At 31.7% G+C, this 24778-nt stretch overlaps 1 protein-coding gene across 4 annotated transcripts in view; it reads left to right on the top strand.

The window, feature by feature from the left end:
• Col24a1 (collagen type XXIV alpha 1 chain) overlaps positions 1 to 24778 on the top strand; it is a 378847-nt gene that overhangs the window by 9087 nt on the left and 344982 nt on the right. For 3 of the 4 annotated variants that reach the window (XR_013427880.1, XM_078026639.1, XM_078026638.1), the window contains exon 4: positions 10149 to 11521. Coding sequence is in view for 3 of the 4 variants with exons in the window: in XM_078026639.1 (XP_077882765.1) it covers positions 10149 to 11521 (1373 nt within the window). In the remaining variant the exon portion in view is untranslated. The remainder of the gene's footprint in view (positions 1 to 10148; positions 11522 to 24778) is intronic. The other variant, XM_078026640.1, reaches the window with a different exon arrangement.

Genomic DNA, 24778 nt, shown 5'->3' with positions numbered 1-24778 from the left:
AAAACTACATCCTTTAATTTATTATCATTATTAGTATTACTATTTCTTATTATATACCACTTTACTAGTAGAATATACATTTTCTTCATCACTTGCTTTATCACAGAATTTTAATAATTATGCCTATGATAGAATTGCTGAAACCAAGATAAAAGAGACTTAGGCCACTACAGCAAGGGTCATACTTCATAAATGGAAGAGCCAAGATTTGAACTCAGGCAGTTTGACTACAAAATCTTAAATTCTTTAATACTACATTCCTTGGAGTCACAGAGAAGAGAATAGCCATTATTAATTCTATATACATTTTGTGTCATGTCCTTTTCTAGTACTTTATATGTATTATTCTTATCTTCATAATGAACCTACAAAGTTCATTATAGATGAACAATTGAGGATCCAAAATGTGGCTTACCCAGGCTTAAACAGTAGACTTGAATCTAGGTCTCACCACCTCTCAGGAGAAAACTCCTGTCTTAAATATCCCTTGCTTCAAAATTCTCATTCACTGGCATTATGAGTTTAATAATTTACAAAACATATCCTTATCAAAATATTAGAAACTCAGATGAAGAAAGACATAAGAAAACTGAATGTTTCTGAATAGTATATTTTATTTATATAATAAAATGTATTCTTTTATTTTAGGAGAGACATAATAATTTTCAGTCTTATTATAATGACAAAATTTTTTCCAGTTCTTAACAAAAAGAAAATCATTTTGAAAAAAAACTTTTTGAAAAGAATACTTTTGAGTACAAAAAACAAATGGAAATAGTATGTTATCAGAAACCTAGAAGTACTTTTATCCTAAAATATTTTTTATTAAATTAGCATGATACAGTGTAGCATCTAATCAGAATATGAGAAGAAACATTATCAGAGAAATTGTGTTTTTATGCTGATAACAAATATCATTTGTGACCTTAATATTGTTATATATGTATTTTAGCTAATGCTTATTTTCAGTTAGACTTCTCAGAAACATTTATGTGGTTACAAGGTTTTTCAAATCTTAAAAAGTATCAAAGTAATTCAGTTATATAATTTAAAATTCAAATCAAACAATAAAACATATGAACAAAAACTAGAATCTTTTGCCTTAACCTGTTTCTGCGACCCTCTGCCCCAAATCTTTAGGTTTTAATCTTCTTAACAGTATCTACATTTTTATTGAATTCCTATTATTGATGATGAACATTTGACATTTTTATACTATCCTATGCTCCTTTTTCCTCTCCTCCTATCATCTCAATATAATTCTATTAATGTTTTTTATTAAATTACTATTTATAATTTACCTTATTATGACTATGTACGTATTTTTGTCACTGAGTCCTGTATGTTTATATTTTCTTTCCTGTACAATATTGCAAGATGGCTCCTTTTTTGCTCATATTGTGTTCGTTATTTTTAATAATTTTCTCAGATTCTACAAAAAAATTCTAAAACTTCTTTGAAAAATATTTTTTCCCCAAAATGTACAACTCCAACAATTTGAATTTTTCCTTGGAGATTTTCCTTCTGGAGCTAAAATTCTCCTGTTCTACTGTGGACTATTAGTTCTGTACACTTTCTATAGAGTTGATATTTCTTGCTCATGTAAGAACCACTTTCTTGGAACTCGTATCTTCATTTTTCACAATCTATTTCCTTATTTGGTTGTATTATATTCTCCAGTTGTAGCCTGTGAATATATATTTAGGTGGTTCAGATTTGCAATGATGCATTTCTGAGAATGTTTATTTCATCATTATACTTAAGGGTAGTTAAGGTGAATACAAAATTTTAGGCTGTAAATACTTATTCTCAGAACTTGAAAGGCTTTCATTTTTTAGCTTGCAGATCTGTTGTTAAGAAAATTGATGCTATGTTAATTCTTGATTCTTTATGCATGACTTTTTAAAAGTCCTTTAAGATCATCTATTTATCTCTGATGTTTTGAAATTTCACAATAAAGTGCTTTGTTACATACAATTTCTTTTAATTCATTGTATTGGTACTCAATAAGCCTTTTTAATGTAGAAAGTTAGCCTTCATTTTTTGGGGAATTTTTCTGTTATTTTTTTCTTTCTGATACATTTATTTTTTCTTTCTATAATTTCTGTTATATTTTGCATTTTTGAATCGAACTCCTTATTTTTTTCACCTTACAATCACATTTCTCACCTTTATGGTTCTATTTTACATGAGATTTTTATTATTTACTATTCTAATGATTTTCACTTTTTAATTTTTGCTATTTAAAATGTTTTAATAGCTAGATTACTCCGTCTTCTTTTTAAAAATTGTATCCTTTTTTTGTTTCTTAGATGCAATACCAATTCTTACCTCTCTAAGGATAGGAATCATACTTTTGAATTTTTCTTCTGTTACCTGAACTCTGTGTCTTCCAAACTTTTTGTTTGTTTTGATTTTTTTATGTTGCGGAAATTCTTTATAAGTCTGAAGTACCTCTGATATCATTTAAAAGCAAGATACTAAAAATAGGCTTGGAAACTATTTGCATGGGTAGACTTGTCACCAGAGATATTTCATATACAGGATGACTGAGTAGGAACCTGGCTGACCATCTAGTTGAACCACAAATGTCTGAGGCTATAGAATTGCTTTAGAGAAGGATCCTCCAATATCTTACTTATAGAATAAAATCCTAATTGCCACTTTTATTGGAGTGATATAAAAAAGTTCTTGTTTAGGGGGCTGTCTCTCAATTTAGTATGTACATTTTAGCTGAATCCTTAATTCTCATTATGATATTTCTCTTCCAATTTCTGCTATAATTGGTTAAATATTTCAAGGTTTCTACATAATTAACTTTCAACCTCCTATTATGGTCTCAAAGTTTCTTTTTCTTTTTTTTTTCTTTTTGGTACCAGTGATCCAACCCAGAGGCACTTGACAACTGAGCTACATCCCCAGCCATTTTTATTTTGAGGCAGGGTCTTTCTAAGTTTCTTAAGGTCTCACTAATTTCTAAGTTGCTAAGGCTGTCTTTGAACTTGAGATTTTCCTGACTCAGCTCTGGAGTCATTGGGATCACAGGCATGCATCCGTTACCTGGCTCAAAGTTTTTTATACAAACTTCAGCCCCTACTTCCACCTACTCCCCAATATGAAATCCCTTGTCTCTCTCTGACTGAAAAGAAACAAACAGCTATGTGATTGTTATGATTTTAGTTATTCCTTTAAATTTTAATTCAGAAGTATCTTATTAATAGATACAAATTTTATGTTTGTCATATAACAAAGTTTTAGGCATAGGCTAGTGAATAAATGCTCATATTTCAAGAAAAAATAATTATATAAGGCTGAGTTTTCTGAGGATTTGACAGATACATATATCTTTTCTCATCTGATACAGCATACCTTCATTATTATTCTGACAACATTGGTGGGCTGGCTGCCAGTGAGATATTGGCATAGCTGCAACATCACTCCATGATGAATGACACTATGCAAAATGCGTAACTAATTCTTACCATTCTCAGGTTCATGATCCCAAAGTGTGAAAACCACATGTGTAAGGATCTATGTGTAGAATACTTATCTCCAAAAAGAGAATTTCGTATACAAATTAATCCAAAATGTGTTTACTATTAACAGAGAAGCAGCTCATTCTAGCTACAGTAACTCCAAGTATTTTCTGCCAAAGATCCCTACTGGGCACTTAACCAAAAATTTCACACGTAGCTTAAAGCTTCATTTCTCACAAATAAGTTTGCATGTATCTCTTTATACAGAATAAATGTGCTATTTACATTAAGAAAACTTTAAAGAAACAATTGTCACTTTTAACATACCCAGGGTGCAAGTTGCACTTAAGCATGCGTATTCAGGAGCCAGAAACCTGGGTTAAGGTCCAGGTTCCACTACTTATACCTATATGACCTTTAGCAAATTCCTGAGATACCCTGAGCCTCACTTTCAACAACTTGAAAGTGAAGATAATACCAATGCTTACTACAAATGTCTGTTGGGTGGACAAAATGAGATAACCATGTAAAGTGTTTAACACAGTGCCTATTACATAAAGAGAGTAGAATACATTTTAGTAAAAGAAAAGAGAATATTCTAGAGCCTTTTCTTTTTCCATATCCTCATAATGTTTACAAAAGTAAAATAAAGCAAAACACTTGATTTTCAACAATTTCCTTTAGTTCCTTAACTCAGTGAACTGCAGCCAGAAAGCCTGCATTTGAGTCTTGATTTTGACACAGACCATTTGGCTGAGATTATACAAAATGAACAGGAGGAAATTATCTAGTTAATCTGGTCAGTTTGGGTAAAATAGCAAGGAAAAGGAAACTAAGTTGAGGTCTATCTAACATTTCTTTTTATACACTTTGGTGATTTTGTTCCCTACAAACTAGAAAGAATATAACTTTGGGACCTTGACTAATGAAGACTTGAAAATTTAAAAGAGTAAAAATTCACTGAAATTAAGTACTCTGTTAGCTTTTTGTTGCTGTGACAAATACCTGAGAATAACAACTTAAAGGAGAAAAGATTGATTTTTGTCTCTTGGTTTCATCCTTTGTTCCCTTCCTCCACTTTATCATCTCCCCCTCCCATTTCCTTTTCTTCCTTTTTCTTTGGTTCTCACTTTTGATAAGCATATCAGTGCTGCTTAGTATATAAGTTTCAAATGAATGACAACTAAGTTTGGTTGTCTGTGTCACTCTTCTAAATCTGTCAGCTTTAGAAGACTAATTTTATTTAGCATACCAAGAAAGGATCCATTTCTCATTAGTGTATAACAAAACAACAACAAACAAAAAATATATTGAAGGCTTCAAAAAGAAGTAACATTTAGCAGGGTGTGGTGGCATGCACCTGTTGTCTCAGCAACTTGGAAGTCTGAGGCAAGAGGTTTGCTAGAGCCTAGGAGTTAAGAAGCCAGCATGAGCAACACAGCAAGACCCTGTCTCTACAAAAATAAAAAAAAAATTAAAAAAAAAAGAAACACTCCTTGGTCAGTATTGTAGGGTAAGTAATGCTTTGCATGGAGGGATACTTTTAGCAGTACTCTTGAAGAAATGGGATAAAAAATTTGATTCACTTTGATATGGCAAAAAATTCCAGGAAGAATAAAAAACAAACAGAATTCAAAATGTTGTATATAGACATATCTCTGAAGAGAAAAATAAGTAAGTGGTAGTGTAAAGGTAGAGGCAGTTCCCAAAACCACCCTTAGTTCTGACACCAACTTCAAATTCTGGGGTTTCTAGGAAAACCCTCAGTTTCAAAAACTTTATTAAGACTTAGAAAACTCACTTAAATCCATTATATTCACAGTTATGGGTTATTGTAACAAAAGGGTATGGATTAAAATTAGTCCAGGAAATGAACTTCAGTGTTTAGAGGATCCCAAACATAGAAAACAATAAGTGCACATAGTATGAGTTAAAAATGAGTTTAGCTGGTTTCAAAAAGAATAAGAAAAGACTAGTTTGGAGTAAAGTAAGGTGAGATGAAATGATAGTAGATCAAATCAGAGAGATAAGAAAGGGATAGATGATGTAGGTTTAATATACCATGTAAAGCCACTGGAGGATTTTGATCAGGGAGTGGCAATATCTAATTTTTATTACAAAAAGATTATTCTGGATGCTTATGTGGTTGTGAGGCTTTTCACTGACAGAAATCTGAAGTAAGAAAAATGAGGTTGGGGAAAATATATTGAGTTAGAAGTGCTTTGGAGACATCTGATCCCTATGGGTAAATTCAATAGGTAATTGGATATGCAACCCCAGGAGAGAGGTTTGTGAGTCAGCATATGTGGTTGTTGAAGCTATGATTTGGATGAAGTCATAAGGTCTTGTGTTTACAGTAAAAAGAGCAAGGCGTTGTCTTGGTGACACCAGAACTTATTCTACATGTAAGAAACAAATAGAGGAAAGAGATACAGTCAGTTCTGCTGTTGGGTGACACATGCACTGCTAAAAGTCACCAGGTTGAGATTCACTCTTAGAGACTACCTGCATTCAAATTCTGTCTCAGTGCTTCCTATTTGGGTGACTTTGGGCAAATAATTTAGTTATCTGACTTTTCATAACAATCAGACAATGGCATCTGCCTCATAGGGTTTTTGTAAGAATTATGTGATTTTCTACAGTAAAGTTCTTAAAATAGTTGTTGGTACATGAAAGAATCTAATAAACACTGCCATTATTCTTATTATTAAAAAATGTAAAGCACATAATATAGAATCAAGTTGAGAATTAATATTAAAATGGCTACTGATTTCTTAAGTGACATGAACTGGATTGATTTTTGGGTAGGGCCAACATCAAAGAAATAATTTATTGTAGACTATTTATTTACTAATGTATATGTTGATACCCAATATCTAAATTTAACTCCAAATTGTAATTTAGGCCAGGACTAAATTAAATGTTAAAATGTTTGCCCTCTGGGTAGATGTTTCCTTATTTTATTTTTCTCCTTCCTTTTCTTTCCTCTTCTTCCTTCTCTCCTTCCATCTTCCATTTCTCCTCAACCCTCCCCATATATACCTTCTAAGAGTTCTATATTTTCTCTCAACATCTGTTCAAAACATTTGCTAAGTGTATTCACACCCAATTGTAAATACTTAAAAGTAGGATGACAACTCACTTTCACCTCAAGTACAAACTCTAGCTGCATTCAAACTCTAGTACATAGAGAGTAATCTCCAATGTGATATTTCTGTGGGGACAATGTAATGCTACCATAATTAATTAGTGAGGTTTGTCCAAAGGAGATGTGGAATTGTATGGGGAAATACAATGACTGTCAGGCGGTAGAATAGTCAGAGTACAACCTTAGAAATAAGAATGATGGGGCACAAATATAGCTCTACAATTTATCAGCTGTGTGATGTTGATCAAGTTATTTAAATTTTCTGTAATTCAGATTCTCCATCTATGAAAGAGGCATAGAATTTAAGTATAAACCATGAGAATTTATCTTCCCACTTTCTTCCCCATATATTATACATAGAAACAAAGGTAAATGAACTAATAAACAAACTTAAAATTTTATATTGAGCAAAACTGTGGTAACTCCCAAACTGTAAACTCCCCAAAACTCCCAAAACTATGCCAAGAAAACCAGATGCCACATACAATCAATAGGAAATAATTGAAACCTCTTGAGGATGAGAAGCAAAGTTTAACATAATTAATGTCTAATCCTTAATAGCAAGAAGTGCTATAGGATCTGAGGGGGACAGAAGCTGCCCAGGGAAAGTACAAGAAAGCACAAACAATTAAGTGGCTAAGTGGGAACAAATCTCAGAGGTGAAGGATTTGTTCTGAAGCATGCACCCAAGGGGACTGGATACAGAGGAAAGAGAATGAGAGGTTGTAGGCAGAACTGGCTATTAAAGTCCTCCTGAACTGCCTAGAGTTCAGAGAAAAGGTGGGGCTTTCATTTTAATTTTAAAAGGAAACTCTGATAATAGTGTAGCAGTTTTGAGATTTGGAAGGCCTGGACTACTTCTCACAGCATCCTTCTATAAATTGCTGGGCTTGGAAATAATGGTAATAATAAGAAGCTGACATAGCATAAATAGAAAGATATAACAAGCAAAAATGTAGGAAAAAGCAGCAAAACCAAGAATATACACAAAATATATTGCTATTAGATAAAAATTCTGAACAAATACTTTTAAAACAAAGAAACTCCAGATCACCTACATGAAAGAGGATGATAAAGCAGAAACATGAGAACTCAGGGAAAAGTAAGAGATGACAAGACATTTGCAAAGATATAAACTGTGAACTTAGAGAATTCAGAAGTCACAGGAAAAGAGTCTTATATATTGAGGTAAAACTGGAAAGATCTCAAAGAGAAATTAGACATTACAGGAGAAGCAATAAAGGTAGAAATAAGAAAAATAAATGGATCTGAAGATAAAAATATATTAAAAATAATTCATATAGAAGACAGTATGACTCAACATACTCATAATAGGATTTTTGAAGAAGATAACCAAGACTATGAAATTTTCAAATTCATGAAAAACTTGCTGAAGTAAAAAAAATGTCTTGAAGCTATACAATGAATAGGATTTTTATGCACCTAGAAACAGTTATCCAGAATGACCAATAAGAGGCCATATTCTAATAAAATCACTTGTTTTCAAAGATAAAGAACAAATCCTTAGCTGGTAAGTAATTTAGATGTTATATTAAGTAACCATAAAATGGAAAACAATTAAAATTTTGTGTGAATTATAAGATATGAGAAATCAAGGGGTATTTTCATGATTAAATGGAGTCCCTTTATGCCACCATAACTCTGGAGGTGCATATAGTTCTAAACTGCTATTGGGAATGTTTTGATGAAAAGTTTGAGACACATTATCATGCAATATTTTAGATCAAATATTCTTTAATATTGTTGTAAAATTACAACTATTTTATGAATAAAATGGTGGTTGTTCTAAATCTAAAACAGAACATTTGAGTTTTATGAATATCTCTGAGAAAACATTTTAATTGTATTGCTAGATTATGCATAAATGATATCCAATAATTATTTAATTATTGTACACAATTATCAGACTTGAGACTGAGATTCTCCACTATGTTTGTTCTTTGTAATGAACATAAATGAACATAAATTGACAGATATCTGCTAATTTTCTGCAAAAGGAAAATTAAGGTGATACCAGATATTCCTGGATAATCTTCAAAAACTTCTTTTTTTTTTCCACTAAGCACACTTGTTTTAACATTTCTGGCTAGAGATTTTATATACATATTACATATGTACTATGTAATATATATACTAAATGTATATATATATATACACACACATATATATACATACATATAACACACATATATACATATACATATATGGAGAACACACACACACATACACACATACAAAGATACAGATGGAGATTTGTAACCCAAATAATAATAAATATCATACAACTGACTAAGATATTCTGTATTTTTAAGAGAGGATTCATTATCCTTTGTGAATAGCATTTAATTTTGTGACTCTGAAGGTGAATATGAAATCTGTTCAAGTTGTGGTGGGGCAAACTCATTCATTCAGAAATTTTGAAACTATTTTCAAGGTAGGTACTGTAGAAATCCAATAATGAATCAATTAGAACCCATCTTCCAGAAGCTTATAATGAGTAAGGGATACAAGTAGTATACTATTGGTAATACTACAATGAAAAATAAATTTTAAATAATCATAATTATATCAGATACATATTATATAAATGCATATTATAAAATAAATGTTGAAAAGGAGTATATCAATTGTATAAAAATGCAGAAAAGTATTGGAAAAAAAGGGAAATAGAGAAATTTAAATTTTGCAGAAAAAGTATGGTGTTTACCAACAATAAAAAACACTTAAATTTTCTTGTACAGGCATTACCCAAGGATTGTGGTGACCAAAGTACCTTAATGCAGTACACACTTAAGAGCCTAAGCATAGAGAGTTTCTATGTGATTTGTAAATTTCTAGAAGTTTAGTAGGGAAAATAGAGTGTAAGAGATTATGTAAACTTAATTTAGAAAATATCTTCCAAATCACAAACTTTTTTTTAAGTGTGATCCCAGTTTCTCCTTAATATAGATGTCATTAAATTTTAAGCTATGAACTGAAGTGAATAACATCTGGGAATCTTTGAACATGGGTATCCATTGGAGTAATAGATATTCTTATCTACTACTAGTCAAATGGAAAAAATGAGAAACTAACCTAATTTTTAAATTTGGGGTTAAGAAATATTGATGTGTGGGGGATGGGGTTGTAGCTCAGTAGTAGAGTGTTTGTCTAGCATTTGTGAGGAGGCTCTGGGTTTGATCCCTAGTACCACATAAAAATAAATAAACAAAATAAAGATATTGTGTCCATCTATAACTAAAAGAAAAAACAAATATTGATGTGTGGATGTATGTGCGCATACACACAAACTTTATTCAAAATAATGAATATAACACCTATTCTCCCTCTCCCTGTCTCATTACCCAGAAACTAGTTATTGATAGAGCATGCTTATTTTAGAAATTAATGTTGATACAAGGAAGATTTCCTTATACTCAAATATTTATATGAACACATGAATGCATAAGAGTAAGATTCTTTCTCTCTTTCTCTCTCTCTCTCTCTCTTTCTTTAATTTCCAGGCATAGATATTCTTCATCAACTAGGCCTCGGAGGCAAAGATGTAAGACACTCATCATCAATGGCTGCTGTACCATCATCATCTACACCATTACCTCAGGGGGTCCATTTAATAGAATCAGGTGTCATTTTTAAAAATGATGCTTATATTGAGTTACCTCTCATGAAAATTTTACCAGAAAACTTAGGACAGCCATTTACAATATTAATTGGGTTACAGTCACATAAAGTGAATAATGCATTTCTCTTCAGCATTAGAAATAAAAATAGACTGCAATTAGGAGTACAATTACTACCAAAAAAATTAATAGTATATATTGGAGGAAAGCAGTCTGTATTTTTCAACTACAGTGTTCATGATGAACTATGGCACTCATTTGCCATTACTATCAGAAACCGAGTTGTCTCAATGTTTGTTGAGTGTGGAAAGAAATATTTTAGCACAGAGACTATTTCAGAAGTTCAGACTTTTGATTCTAATAGTGTGTTTACCTTAGGAAGTATGAATAATAACTCTGTACATTTTGAAGGAATAATATGTCAGTTGGATATTATTCCTTCTGCAGAAGTATCTGCAGACTACTGTAGATACGTGAAACAGCAGTGTCGCCACACGGACAAATACCAAACTAAAACAAGCCTTCCTCATACAACTATCACACCTACTAAGAGACTGGAACACACTCCCTTGCCCAAAGGATTTGATGAAAAAATGCTGTTAGAGAATACATTTTATGAAGGCAGAAGCATTACAAATGCCATAAATAATGATTCTGCAACAGTGCATAAAAGACCAGAACACCAGGTATCACAAGCTCAGTTAACTTCTCTACATTCAGCAAATGTCTCTGCTGTGGATCTCACAAACTATGGGATTCAAGCCAAAGAAACCATCACGGAGGAACATATTCAAACAAATTTAAGCCTGTCAATGACCCATCATGGCCTCAGTGAGACAAGAATGAATACCAATGAGAAATTTAGTTATCTGCCAAATGTATCTGAAAATATAACACAACATGAGGATGATACCATAACTGGTATATCACTGTTTAAGAAGATGTCATCTATTCTTCCACATAAAAGACAAGATATAAATGCTAATCTCAAGAAGGCGATCACAGCAAATCTACACACTAATGAACTCATGGAAATGGAACAGATTTTAAACACAACTTTATACAGAGTGACAGAAAAGCCATCTGTGGATAATCACCTTGATCTAAGGAAGGAAGGTGAATTTTATCCTGATGCTACTTATCCCATCGAAAATAGCTATGAAACTGAGATTTATGATTATTATTATTATGAGGATCTTAATACAATGCTTGAAATGGAGTATCTAAGAGGGCCAAAAGGGGACACTGGACCTCCCGTAAGTTGTTGTTTTTTAATATGTCTTAATGCACTAACTTATCATACATTTCAAGAGAGTTCTCTGGACCGTACAATACAGAACAGATTAGATTTGTCACAGAAATGTGTCCTGGCATAATGGTTGTTATAATCATTTATGGGAATACAACCCTGGTTCAAATATTGTACCATTTTTTTAAAAAAATTGGCAGATTGAAAAGGTTACCTCATTCTGGGTAAAGTGATGAGCAACCTATGGTTTTCTTGTTCAGCCGAAATCCAACCAGGAATTTAACTGCTAAATATAGATTGGCATTATATATATATATATATATATATATATATATATATATATATATATATATATATATATATGCATAGGTTTAACACACAGTCATGTTAAAAGAGGGATATATATAAAAGATGTGATAAAGAAAAATATACTAAATACACAAAGTAAATATTCTTTCAAGCAAAATATCATCAAATGGATTCAAAGTATAAAATTTATTTTAATTTTGTACATTTCATTCCCCATCCATGAACATAACACATGAATCCTGTTCATATATAATTAGGAAGCACTAATTGAAATAATAACATATGGAAGATCAGTAAAGTAGACTAAGCAGATCAGTGGGAACAAGGAATGAAAGGAAAGAGAAGGTACTAGGGAACAAAATTGATGAAATTATGTGTTGCACATTTACCAATATGACATAATGAACCCCACTATTATGTATAATTATAATGCACCAATAAAAAATTATTGTAGATAGAGATTATTTCATAGTCAGTCATTGGGAAAACAAATTCTGACATTATCATTCTAAATCAAATATTTTCATTTCCATGAACAGTAACATATTTCATTGTCTTTAATGATACAGTCAATATACATTAAGAGATTAAAAACTTTCAACAACCTCACACAAAAACAGTCAGCCTACTTTTGAGAAAAAGAATCAGCCTATTAAATGAAGAAAAAATTCAGATAAGCTGCTTATATAATAATTTATATGCAAAACTTGAGATAATACACTGAATTTTCAGCTAGGAATTCCTTTTATTGTGCAGGTATAATTAGAGATCAACATTTGAAAATGTCTAGAGTCATCTGAAACAATTTAAAATCAATATTGCAAGCTATTGTTGTGTTTTGTATTAGTATACCTTAAGTAATTTACCTATAATCTTTAGAAATTACTTTTTTCAAATTGTGAGTATACTAAAATATATCTTAAAGCATTTCTTTATTTAATAAAAATAGAATTGAGTCATTAGTTCCAGAAACCACAGAATGGGATAACAAGACACCACTTTTTTAGCTTTTGTTTCCTTTATGGTTATTACTTGAAGCAATTGTATAGATACTGAGCAACTCTTTTGAGTGAATGGTTAGAGGTTAAAATAAAACCTGATAATAAATTCTTTCAACTATTATAGTTAATTTTCAACATATTAACAATAAAATCAAATCATTGGGCAGGACATATTAAACAGTTACAGAAGCCATTTACTTTCTTCAGAAAAGTCAGTATGATGAAATGGATTTTAATCTCTTATGTAAATTCTGTAATAGGCATTCAGCTTTGGTAGCAATAATATATTCTGCAGATGTTTACTTACTTTCTGCTCTTTGCAAGACAGGAACACAAAGAGTATATAAAACACTCATTGCTTAGAAGCTATTATATTTCAATAAGGGAGATAAAGGAAGGGCATTTATAACTGTCTTGTGTCCTCAAGTATGATAAATGTTAATGATAGATATAAACTAAGTGTATGAGGTAGAGATGTTCAAAGGTAAGAACAATAATATTTTTTTGAAGGGCTTTCTATGAATAATCACTCAAAGCTAAGCTGTTCAGGATAGGTTCTTTTGTACAAAGATAATTATGACCTAGGCTCAAAGAACAAATAAGATTTTGACAGATGATAGGACTAGGCATGTTTTTTACATACGAAAAACAGCATAGTAGCTATCATTTGTTGATTTTCTTGTGTAAAATGCTCTACCATGCGACTTATATATCTTATTTCAAGAGTTTTGTAAGGTTATTATTATTATCCTCATATATCAGGTGAAGTCCAGAGAAGTTAATTTTCTTGCCCACAACAATACTGTTGGTAGGATTTGAACCAGATTTTCTACCTCTATCACCCAAACTCTTTTGTATTAGGTTGAATAATGCTAGACAAACAAAGACCTAAGCAATGTAGTGTCAGATTGAAGAGAATCTTGTCAAACTGATTGTTCTACGTTTTATCCTCAGTAGGGCATTTTGTAGGCTTGTAAGCATGAGTATTGCTTTTTTAAGTCAGTGTGTTAGCAGTGCCCAGAGCAGACAAGATATTTTTATTACTTAGTATCATATGACTAGGACATTATTTAGATTGGCAGAAGTGAAAATGCAAGGGAAAGGTGGGATTCAAGAGATATTTTGAAGGGTAATTTGGTAGAACTAGGAGATTACTTGGCACAAGGGAGCAAGTAAAACTGAAAAGAATCAAAGATGAGTATCTTATTTTAAGCTATTGATTGAGAGAATGATGAAGCCATTCCTAAAAACAGTAATTAAGAGAGAAAATCAATTTTAGCAGAATAAGTGAAAACACAAAAGAAATTTACTAGTGACATCAGTTGGAAAAGTTCAAAGAGTTGAAGTGAAGAGAGGTCAAAGCTGGGAATATAAATTTGGGAGTCTTCCCATCAATAAGATCACAGTTGAAACTATAGGTTGGATATTTTCAAAGAAAGGAGCTTGACACAGGGTCAAGAACCAAATTATAGGGAAAGATTTCTTTTTGGTTATAGAAGAAAAGAGCATAAATTTGACAGAATAGTCAGAAACATGGGAGAGAAAGAGTAGTGTACTTAACACAGAAGCTAAAGAAGAGCTTTGAGAAGAAATTGATCAGTGTTGCCAAAAGCCACAGAAAAGTCAAAGGGCAGGACATTGACTTCTCTGTAATAAAAACAATATTAGGAAATCCCATGGCTCTTCTGATGGAAGATTCATGCTGAACTTTGAGAATCCAGCTTCAGCCTAGTATAAAGGAATAGATAAATTTTAGAGAACTAATGAGAGATTGAATTGTGATAAAATTATGAATTTGTTTTCCTACAATTTCTTGAAGTGGATCTTACCTTGAAAAGCTGGAGGCCAGGCTGATTTCTCTCACTTCTAGGTGTCAATTTTTTTCTATCCATATTCCCATGCAGTTTTTTTCATTATCTCTTTATAATTTTAATCTTTCTTTTTAGTTCAAACATACTAATTATATATATTTATGGGGTACTTCAGCACATATATACATATCCTTATCATTTCTTTGTGTTTAGAGTCTTCGAGCTCCTCTTTTCTAGTTCTTCATAAAATATTTAATAGGTTGTTGTAAGTTAGTCACCCTACTGTGTACTGTAGAACACAAGAACTTATTATTTTTAAGTGTATTTTGTTACTCATTATTCCTTCTCCCTTCATCTACCTTCCCCACCATCCCTTTCAGCATCTAGTAATCATTGTTCTACTCTCTTCTTTGATTTGTTTTATTTTAGTCCTGGGGACTGAACCCAGGGTTGCTTTACCACTGAACTATATCATCAGTCTTTTTTTATTACTTGAGATACAGTCTCACTAAGTTTCTGAGAATTGCCTCACACATACAATCCTCCTGTCTCAGCCTCTTAAGTTGCTAGAATTACAAGAATGAGCCACTGTACCCAGCTTTTATTCTCTTTTTTGAGATGAATATTTTTGACTTCTGTATATGATTAAGAATATGTGGTATTTACTGTGTCTGGCTTATTTCATTTAACATAATGTCTTATAGTTACATCCTTGTTACTGAAAATGACAGGTTTTCATTCTTTTTATGGCTGCATGATACACATCTTCCATATATTCTTTATCCATTCATCTTCTAATGGCCACCTTGGTTGATTCCGTATTTTGGCTAATGTGAATAGTGCTACAACAATCATGAGAGTGCAGGCATCTTTTTGGTATAATGATTTTATTACCTTTGTAATTATAGTAGCATGATAACTGGATCATATTATAGATCTATTTTTAGTTTCGTGAAGACTCTCCATACTGTTCTCCATAATTGCTGTAGTAATTTACATTCTAACAGGAATTTATGAGTTTCCTTTTTTCTACATCCTCACCAGCATTTGTTATTTTTTGCTTTTTTTTGATACTAGGTAGGATGAGATTATACCTCATTGTAGTTATGATTTCCATTTCCCTGATGATTACTGATATTGAGCATTCTTTATACACTTGTTGGATGTTTGTATATCTTTTTTTTGTTTGTTACTGGGAATTTAACCTAGAGGTGCTCTACCACTGAGCTTCATCTCCACACCTTTTTTTATTTTGACACAGAGTCTCACTAATTTGCCGAGGCTGGACTTGAACTTATGATCCTCCTGTCTCAGTCTCCAAAACTGCTGGGATTTCAGGTGTGCACCACCAAGCCCCAGTGGCTATCTTTTTAAAAGGAATATGTGTTTAGATAATTTGTCCATCTTTATATATTTTTATGTTGTATTTTTTGGTCCTTTATATATTCTGGGTATTAATCCTTTGTCAGATGAATAGCATTCATTCCATATATTAATTACTGCCATTCCATATATTCTCTGTTTACTCTGTTGATTGTTTCCTTTGCTGTATTATGTATAAGGGTTTTAGTTTAATATAATCCCATCTATCTATTTTTTGCTTTTGTTGCCTGTGCTTTTGAGATCGTATTTTTTAAAAATATCATTGTCTATATTGGTGTCTTGAAGTGTTTTCCTATATTTTCTTCTAGGAATTTCCCAGCTCCAGTCCTACATTTAGGTGTTTGATTCAGTTTTAGTTGATAGTTGTATATGGTAAGAAGTAGGGGGTTATTTTGTTCTTCTGCATGTGTAAGTCCACCTTTCCTAGCACCATTTAATGGAGAGGCTATTCTTTCTCTCATGTATATTTGTGGTGCCACTGTAAAAAATCATTGACTAAAAATTATTTCTGGATTCCTTTCTGCTCTATTGGTATATGCATTGATTTTTCTGTCAGTACCATGCTGTCTTGGTTATTACATTCCTGTAGTATGCCTTGATTAAGGTATCATGATGCTTCTAGCTTTGGTTTTTTTCCTCTAGACTGCTTTGGCTATAGTTTCATATGAATTGGGTATTGCTTTTTTTCTATTTATGTGAAAAATACCATTGGTATTTCAATGGGGATTATATTAAATATGCAATTTGCTTTAGGTAGTATAGAAATATTAATTCTTCCATCCATAAGTGTGGGAGGTTTTTCCACATTAAAAAAGAATTTTTATTAGTACATTTTAGTTTTACATTATGTCACTTTGACATATGCATTCATGCATGGAAAATAATTTGCTCCATTTTAATCTCCAGTACTTCCACTTTCCTTTCTCTTCTCCCTCCCACTGTTCCCCTTCCTCTAATCTACTTGTCTGCCTTCTATTTATTTATTGCTTTTAAAACTGATGTTTTTTAGATAGAGTTCAATGTGATATATTCATATATGTACATAGCATAATTTGGTCAATTTCATTCTGCCATTCTTCCCTTTGCCTGTTCTTCCTTTTCCCCCCCTCAATCCCTTTCTTCTACTCCACTGATCTCTCTTCTGTTTTCAGGGGTACACCACCTTTCTTTCCTCTCCCTTATTTCACTCTAGTGTCCATATATGAGAGAAAAAAAATTGATCTTTGATTTTTGGGGTCTGGTTTATTTCACTTGGCATAATGTTTTCCAGTTTCATCTATTTACCAAAAAAAAATGTCACAATTTCCTTCTCCTTTACAGTTGAGTAAAACTACACTGTGCATACATATACTGTATTTTCTTTATCCATTAATCTGTTGAAGGGCGCCTAAGTTTGTCCCATAGCTTGGCTTTTTGAATTGTGTTGCTATTAACGTTGATGTGTCTGTATCACTACACTATGTTGAATTTAATTATTTTGAATAAATATCAAGGAGTGGGACACCTGGGTCATATGGTGGAGTGTTCATACTGTTTTCCAAGGTAGTTATACAAGTTCAGTCCTACCAACAGTGTATGAGTGTACTTTTCCCCCATTTCCCTGATGGCATTTTCTCCTTCTCCTTTTTTAAAAAAATATCATTGTTATTTTTATTATTTTGTTTGTTTTGGTACCAGGAATTGAACTCATGGGTGTTCAATCCCTGAGCAACATCCCTGGCCCTTTTTATATTTTTGTTTTGAGACAGGGTCTCCCTAAATTGCTTAGGGCTTTGCTAATTTGCTGAAGCTGGCTTTGAACTTGCTATTCTCCTGCATGAGCCTTCTAAGAGTCACTGGAATTACAGGCATGTACCACTATGCCCAGCTATTATTTGTAATTTTGATGCTTGCCATTCTAACCAGAAATCTCAGTGTAGTTTAAATTTGCATTCAAATCAAATCAAATTTGTTCCTAGGGGTGTTTAACATTTTTCCGTATATTTGTTAGCCATCTATATTTCTTCTTTTGAGAAGTATCTCTTTAGTTAATTTGCACATTTATTGATTGGGTCTTTTTTTTAAGTTTTTTTTTTTAGTTCTTTTTATGTTCTAGATTAATCCCCTGAAGGAAGAATAGCTGGCAACAATTTTCTCCAATTCTTTAGTCTTTCTCTTCATGCTCTTGTTACATTTGATGTGCAGATACTTTGTAATTTGATGCTGTCCCACTTATTTACCTTGGTTTTATTTCTTGAACTTTAAGAATCTTGTTAAGGAGGTAAGTGCCTCCACCAATATGTTAGGGGTGTTGAGCCTATGTTTTCTTCTATCAGTTGCTATTCTAGTTTCTAGTTTAATTCCTAGGTCTTTAGTCCACTTAAGAGTTGACTTTTGTGCAGGGTGAAGTATAGGGATCAAATTTCATTCTTCTACATATGGATATTCAGTTTTCCCAGAACCATTTTAAAATTTATTATTAGTTAAACATGATAATAGAATGCATTTTGACATATTATACATATATGGAGTATAACTTCCCATTCTCTAGTTGTACCTGATGTGGAATTACACATTGGTCATGTATTCATATATGCATATAGGAAAGTAATTTCCAACTCATTCTACTATCCTTCCTATTCCCATTCTCCCTCCCTTCCTTTCATTCCCCTTGTCTAATCCAAAGTGCTTCTGTTCTTCCCTACCCACCCCACTATTGTAATTTATGCATCCACATATCAGAGAGAACATTTGCCTTGGTTTTTTGGGATTGGCTTATTTCACTTATAGTCTCCAGTTTCATCTATCTACTGGCAGTTACATAAGTTCATTTTTCTTTATGGCTGAATAGTATTTATTGTGTATATATACCATATTTTTTTATCCCCATTCATCTGTTGAAGGGTACCTAGGCCGGTTCCCTAGTTTAGCTCTTGTGAATTGAGCTGCTATAAACATTGATGTTGCTCTTTCACTGTAGTGTGCTGATTTTAAGTCTTTTGGGTATACAACCAAGAGTAAAATAACTAGATCAAATAAATGGTGGTTCCATTCCAAGTTTTCTGAGGAATCTCCATACTGCTTTCCATAGCGGTTCCATCAATTTGCAGTCCTACCAGCAATGTATAAGTGTACTTTCCCCCCACATCCTCACCAACATTTATTGTTGCTTGTATTCTTGATAATTGCCATTCTGACTGCAGTGAGATGAAATCTCAGTGTAGTTTTGATTTGCATTTCTCTGATTGCTAGAGATGTTGAACATTTTTTCATGTATTTGTTGACTGATTGTATTTCTTCTGTGAATCATCTATTCAGTTCTTTTGCCCATTGATTGATTGGGTTATTTGTGATTTTTTGGTGTTAAGTTTTTTTTGAGTTCTTTATATATCCTGGAGATTAATGCTCTGAGGTTCAGAACCATTTTTTTAAAGACTGTCTTTTCTCCAGTGTAAGTTTTTAGCATCTTTGTCAAGCATCAGTGACTATATCTATGTGGGTTGTCTCTGTGTCTACTATTCTGTTCCATTGGTCTTCATATTTATTTTGATTTCCAGTACCGTGTTATTTTTCTTACTATAATTTTGTAGTATAATTTCCAGATCATGTATTGTGACACCTCCATTACTGCTCTTCTTGTTTGGTCTTTTTAGTGTCTTCTTCAATTTTGTTTATCAATATTTTTGTTTTTTCATTATAGAGTTAATTTGCTTTCCATGTTAAATTTATTCCAAACTATTTTTATAGCTTTTACTAATGAGACTGCTTTCTCTAATTTTCAGCAAGTTCATTACTGGGCTATAAAAAAATGCTCCTAATTTTTGTATGTTGATTTTTTGTACTATAACTTCACTGAATTCATTCTAATAGCCTTTTGATAAAGTCTTTAGGTTTTTCTCTTTGAAGAATCATGTCATATGAAAATATGGACAATTTGGCTTCCTTCTCTCCTACTTGGATGCCTTTTATTTTTCTCTTTTGCCAAATTGCTTTGGTTACACACCATGTATTCATACTATGTTGAATAAGAGTGATTAAAATGAATTGTTCTTACTGATCTTAGAAGAAATACTTTCAACTTTATCCCATTCAATATAATTTTGGCCATCAGTTTGCCTTCTATAGGCTTTATTATGTGGAAGTGTTTTCTTTCTGTACCTAATATGTTATTAGTTTTTATCATGAAGGGATGCTGCGTTTTATTGCATGCTTTTTCTGAATCTTTTGAGATGCCTGTATGGTTTTCATCCTTCATTCTGTTGATGTGATATATTACATTATATGTTGAATCATCCTTGTATCCTTGGGGTAAGTCTCATTAATCATAGCGCATTTTGATATGTGATTGGATTCATTTTATTAGTGCTTTGTTGACAATTTTTGCATTTATGTTCATCAGGATATTTGTCTGTGGTTTTGCTTTTGGTTCTTTCATTTTGATATTAGGATAATGCTGATCTCAGTTTAGAAGAGTTCTTTTTTTCCCTTGAAATTACACATATCTTGCTACTCATTATTGAGGTGTTTGTTGTCTTCTTTGTCCAATTTTGTTAGATTATGTGTGTCCACAAATACATCAATTCCTTCTAAGTTTTCCAATTTGTTTATATGGGACTATCATAATAGTCCCTAATAATCCTTTGTATTTCTGTGGCATCAGTTATAATTTTTCCTATTGTTTCATTATCTTTGAGGTTGATTAAACCTATTAAGTTATGTATCTATTTTTTCCTTGGACTTTTTTCATCTGAAAATTATTTTTATATTATATCCTCAAACATTTTTTCTATATTTGTCATGCAATTTGCATATTTGTGATTATATTTATTATCATCTGTATAATCATACCATCATGATTGCTCTTTTTCATTTCATTCTGTGTGAATTCATTTAGACTATATCCATATTCCTTTACTGATTTTCAATTTTATTTAACCAGTTTTTGATATAATTTTCATCTACAATGGTTTGTCTTTTGCTCTTTCATAGCTTTCTTAAGCATTTCTGGTTCACTTTCATAATTATTTATTCTTTTTATCCTTTTTTGAAGGTGAACTTTTAAAATATTTTGTAACTCATCTTTGAACTATCTTTTTGTAGAGGAATATCACATTGAACTTCTTTTAAAATGTAATGAACTAAATGATTGAATTCTTTCTGTTACATGAAGTAATTTCTCTGCTGGTGAATGGTTTTCTTCTATTTTAAATTTATGTTCATATCCTTCTATTTCTCCCCTTCTCATAATATCTATGTGTAGGTCCCACAGTGATTAATTTATGGTTATTACATTTTTTTCAAATAAAGGTAACTATAATCTGGGTTGTTTCAGAATAGTACAGAGAGAGACCAAGGCAAGTAGAATAGTACACAGAATCAAACAGATTTTACTGCCTTAAACACCATTGTACTGTATTTTTTATGTCTTCTTCTCAGGGCATGTATCTTCTCATTTTCCATGTATAATTTGTTTTGTACCCTATGTACCAGAGACTCTCTGAGAAGAAATATTATGATTTATGCTTTTCTTTTCTTTTACCACCCTTCAAGACCAGAAATCCCTTAGGTTGGATTTGGTTGTAGATCATAAAATTGATAGGTGGTTCTTCTTCATTTATATCTTCCCTGATCTTGATTCTTTGGAACTAAATCCTTACTGGATAATGAATTATTTCTCCCATGGCTTTCCCATTCCCTTAAATGTCATCATTATAATAAAAGGATTGTTGCAATGGATTTTTAATTCTGATAAACTTTTAGAACTATCTGTAGTCTGTACAAGGTATAGAGTCTGAGGAGGTTTTTTTCTTTTTAAATAATCTTTCCATGTCGTTCATAATACAAAGTTTCTTAGTATGTGACAAATAATCCTTGTATTTTGTGGATCATGGTTGTGGTTCTTTCTGTTTCATATGAGATGCTGTTTTCTTTCTTTGGTGCTTTTTATTTTCAGTTGATTTTGAGGAAAGGAGTATAGTTTGAAAAATGTTCATATTCTTCCATCATTTACCCAAATTCTCTAGTGATCTTTTAAAAACACAGTTCACATCACCGAATTTATCTACTTCAGTTTTCAGAGGCAGAGAATTGAAGCATTTACAATGAACTAAAAACTCAGTACTTGACCCACAAAGGCAAATATGATATGGTCCCTCCTTATCTCTGCAACATCATTGTGTTCTATTTTCCCCCTTTCCCTATTAGTTTTCTTCTAGTTCTTCAGTAAAAGAATGATATTTTAATTTTATTTATGCTCTCTTTCATTTATTCTTATTTTCTGGAATTTTATTTTCTCCCTGTTTCTAATTCCTATTCATCTTTTAGGTTTATCTAAACATTTCCTCAGAGAAGCCTTCTCTGACATTACAGTATAAATTAGGTCCACTATATTCATCTCCATCTTGGTTGCCTGTTCTTTCCCTTCATATAATGGAGTAAAATCTGTAGTAATATGTTTATCTGATAATGTGTGTCTTTTAATCTAGACTGTAACTTCAGGAGGGCTTGGAACTTTATAATATTTACTGAATAAATGAATGAATTTTAAAAGAAATAATAGATGCAGAACTTTGAAAATTACCTGACCAGGGATTACTCATTCTTAAAAGTGCTATTCTATTGAATACATTTGCCCTACCACATGTGTTAATATACAAGTAACATTTATTGAGTGCTTGCTATGCTCTATGCCCACCTTTTTAAAAAAAGTTAACTGCATTACAGTTTACTGGTTACCTCCTATATACCCAGACACAGTGACAGTTATTTTATAATCAACACCTTCAAAACTCACAATAATCCTAAAAAGTAGATTTTTATAATCAATATGTTAAAAATGAGAAACTTAGGGTTATAAAGGGTAATTGACCTATTCAAGGTCATTCAGCTAGTAAATATTTGAAACATGATTTAAATTTAGATTGGATGATGAAAAGCCATTCCTTTTCCTTTTCAGTCAAGTGTGCTTTCTCTAACAAACACTGTGAAAGATTTTATAGAAAAAATTTTAAAAATTCTATAAAATTATATTGTTAATTTCTTCCAAATGCCTATTAATAATCTATTATCAAAGACATGTAAATACAAAATTATAAAGTTGTGAAATTTTTTTTTATTTAGTGCTTATTAAACAATTAAAATATTTTAATTATGACATAAAACATGTCTTATTTTCCCCTCAGTACTTAATTTAAATACATCTTAGTTCATTTGGCCTCTGCAACAAAATACTATAAACTTGGGGACTTGTAAACAACAGAAATTTATCCCTTATAGTTCTAGTGACTATGGAAGTCCAAGATGAAGGTGTTGGCAGATTTGATATCTGGTGAGGGTCTGCTTTTGGTTCACAGATAGCATCTTTTCACTGTGTTCTCAAATGGTGGAAGGAACAAATGAACCCCACTGGGCCTTTATAATGAGATACTTCCTGCATATGCAGTTATAAATCTTCCTTACACTAAATGTAGTATTTAGTTCATTCATGAAGGCCCCACCATATTACTTAGTCATCTTCCTAGGCCCCTTCAGATACCATAAGTTTTTGGTTAGGATTTCAATATATGAATTTTGAGTAGACCCAAACACTCAAGTCATAGTAATATTAACTATCTTCACAATGTGAATGGAATAGTATTTTCTTTTGTCACAAAGCAGTATGACAGGGTACTAAACCAACCTAGAAAATTTTTTAAATATATTATCTTCATTTTTAGTTCCAATATCTCCTTCTTAGTCAAATATTTGGGGGGAATTAAATTCAGATCAACAGCTGCTAATTTTTTATTATAACACCAAAACCAGAACTAATTTGAAAAAAAATTTTTCTTGATAGTATATGAAAACATTTTTTAATGGAAGCTAGTGATACAATAATGGCTATGAAAACATTTGAATAGCTCAGGAAGAATGCCCTCAGATTAGGTTTGAATAGAAATAGTGCTCTTCTCTCAATATCAGGAAATACATGAAACATTTTATTGTTAGGTGGTAGAAGAAGAAAAAATAAAAGAAAAAAATGGGCAATTTGAAATATATAATGAATATCAGAAGACAAAATGAAGTTTTGAGGAATAGTTAATATCAAGAAGAAAAGGTAATGAAAAAAATTCTATATAGCTATTTTTTTCAACATAACTCACTCATTCCTCCCTTGATTTTTTAGTCAAAATGACTCCCATCAATCTGTTTTCCCTGTTCTCTTTTCAAACTCAATGTAATCTTGGGTGTACCTGTCCTTGATATAGACACAAACTATATGAAATTAAATTTTATAGGTTAAAAACGTCATATGTTGTCAATTACATATGACTTAAGCTGGAGTCATCTCTTTATTTTATGAGAATTAGAATAGAAACATAGACGTTTGAAATGAGGTGAATTAGGTTACACTGCTTATTAGTGATGAGGTTAGTATTTCATCTTTGATGCATCTAATTTAAAACCTTTACTAGTTTTACTGCAATAAATGAAATATGTGTATGCTCTAAAAACACCAAAAACAATGTCACATCAAACAGTGTTTGATAACAATTAAATGAATGAACAGATAAATGAATTCGTGTTCAATTGTATCACAAATGAACATGTATTCTTCTATAGTTGATTGCTAAATATAAAAGGCAACACAGAGTGCCATTTGAGAAAGCTAAGGAATAGTTTCCTATTTCTTATTTTAAAAGTAACATTTAAAGAACTCAAAACACTTGTAACAGCTTATCAGGTTTTGCTTCCATGCTTTGTTTTATAAGTCATTTAACTTTATTAGAGACCCCCTGGTGT

Source organism: Ictidomys tridecemlineatus, chromosome 11 (assembly GCF_052094955.1).
Source record: "Ictidomys tridecemlineatus isolate mIctTri1 chromosome 11, mIctTri1.hap1, whole genome shotgun sequence".
NCBI lineage: Eukaryota > Metazoa > Chordata > Mammalia > Rodentia > Sciuridae > Ictidomys > Ictidomys tridecemlineatus.
Note: the sequence above shows the minus strand (reverse complement) of the source record. Positions and strands in the feature narration are given on the sequence as shown.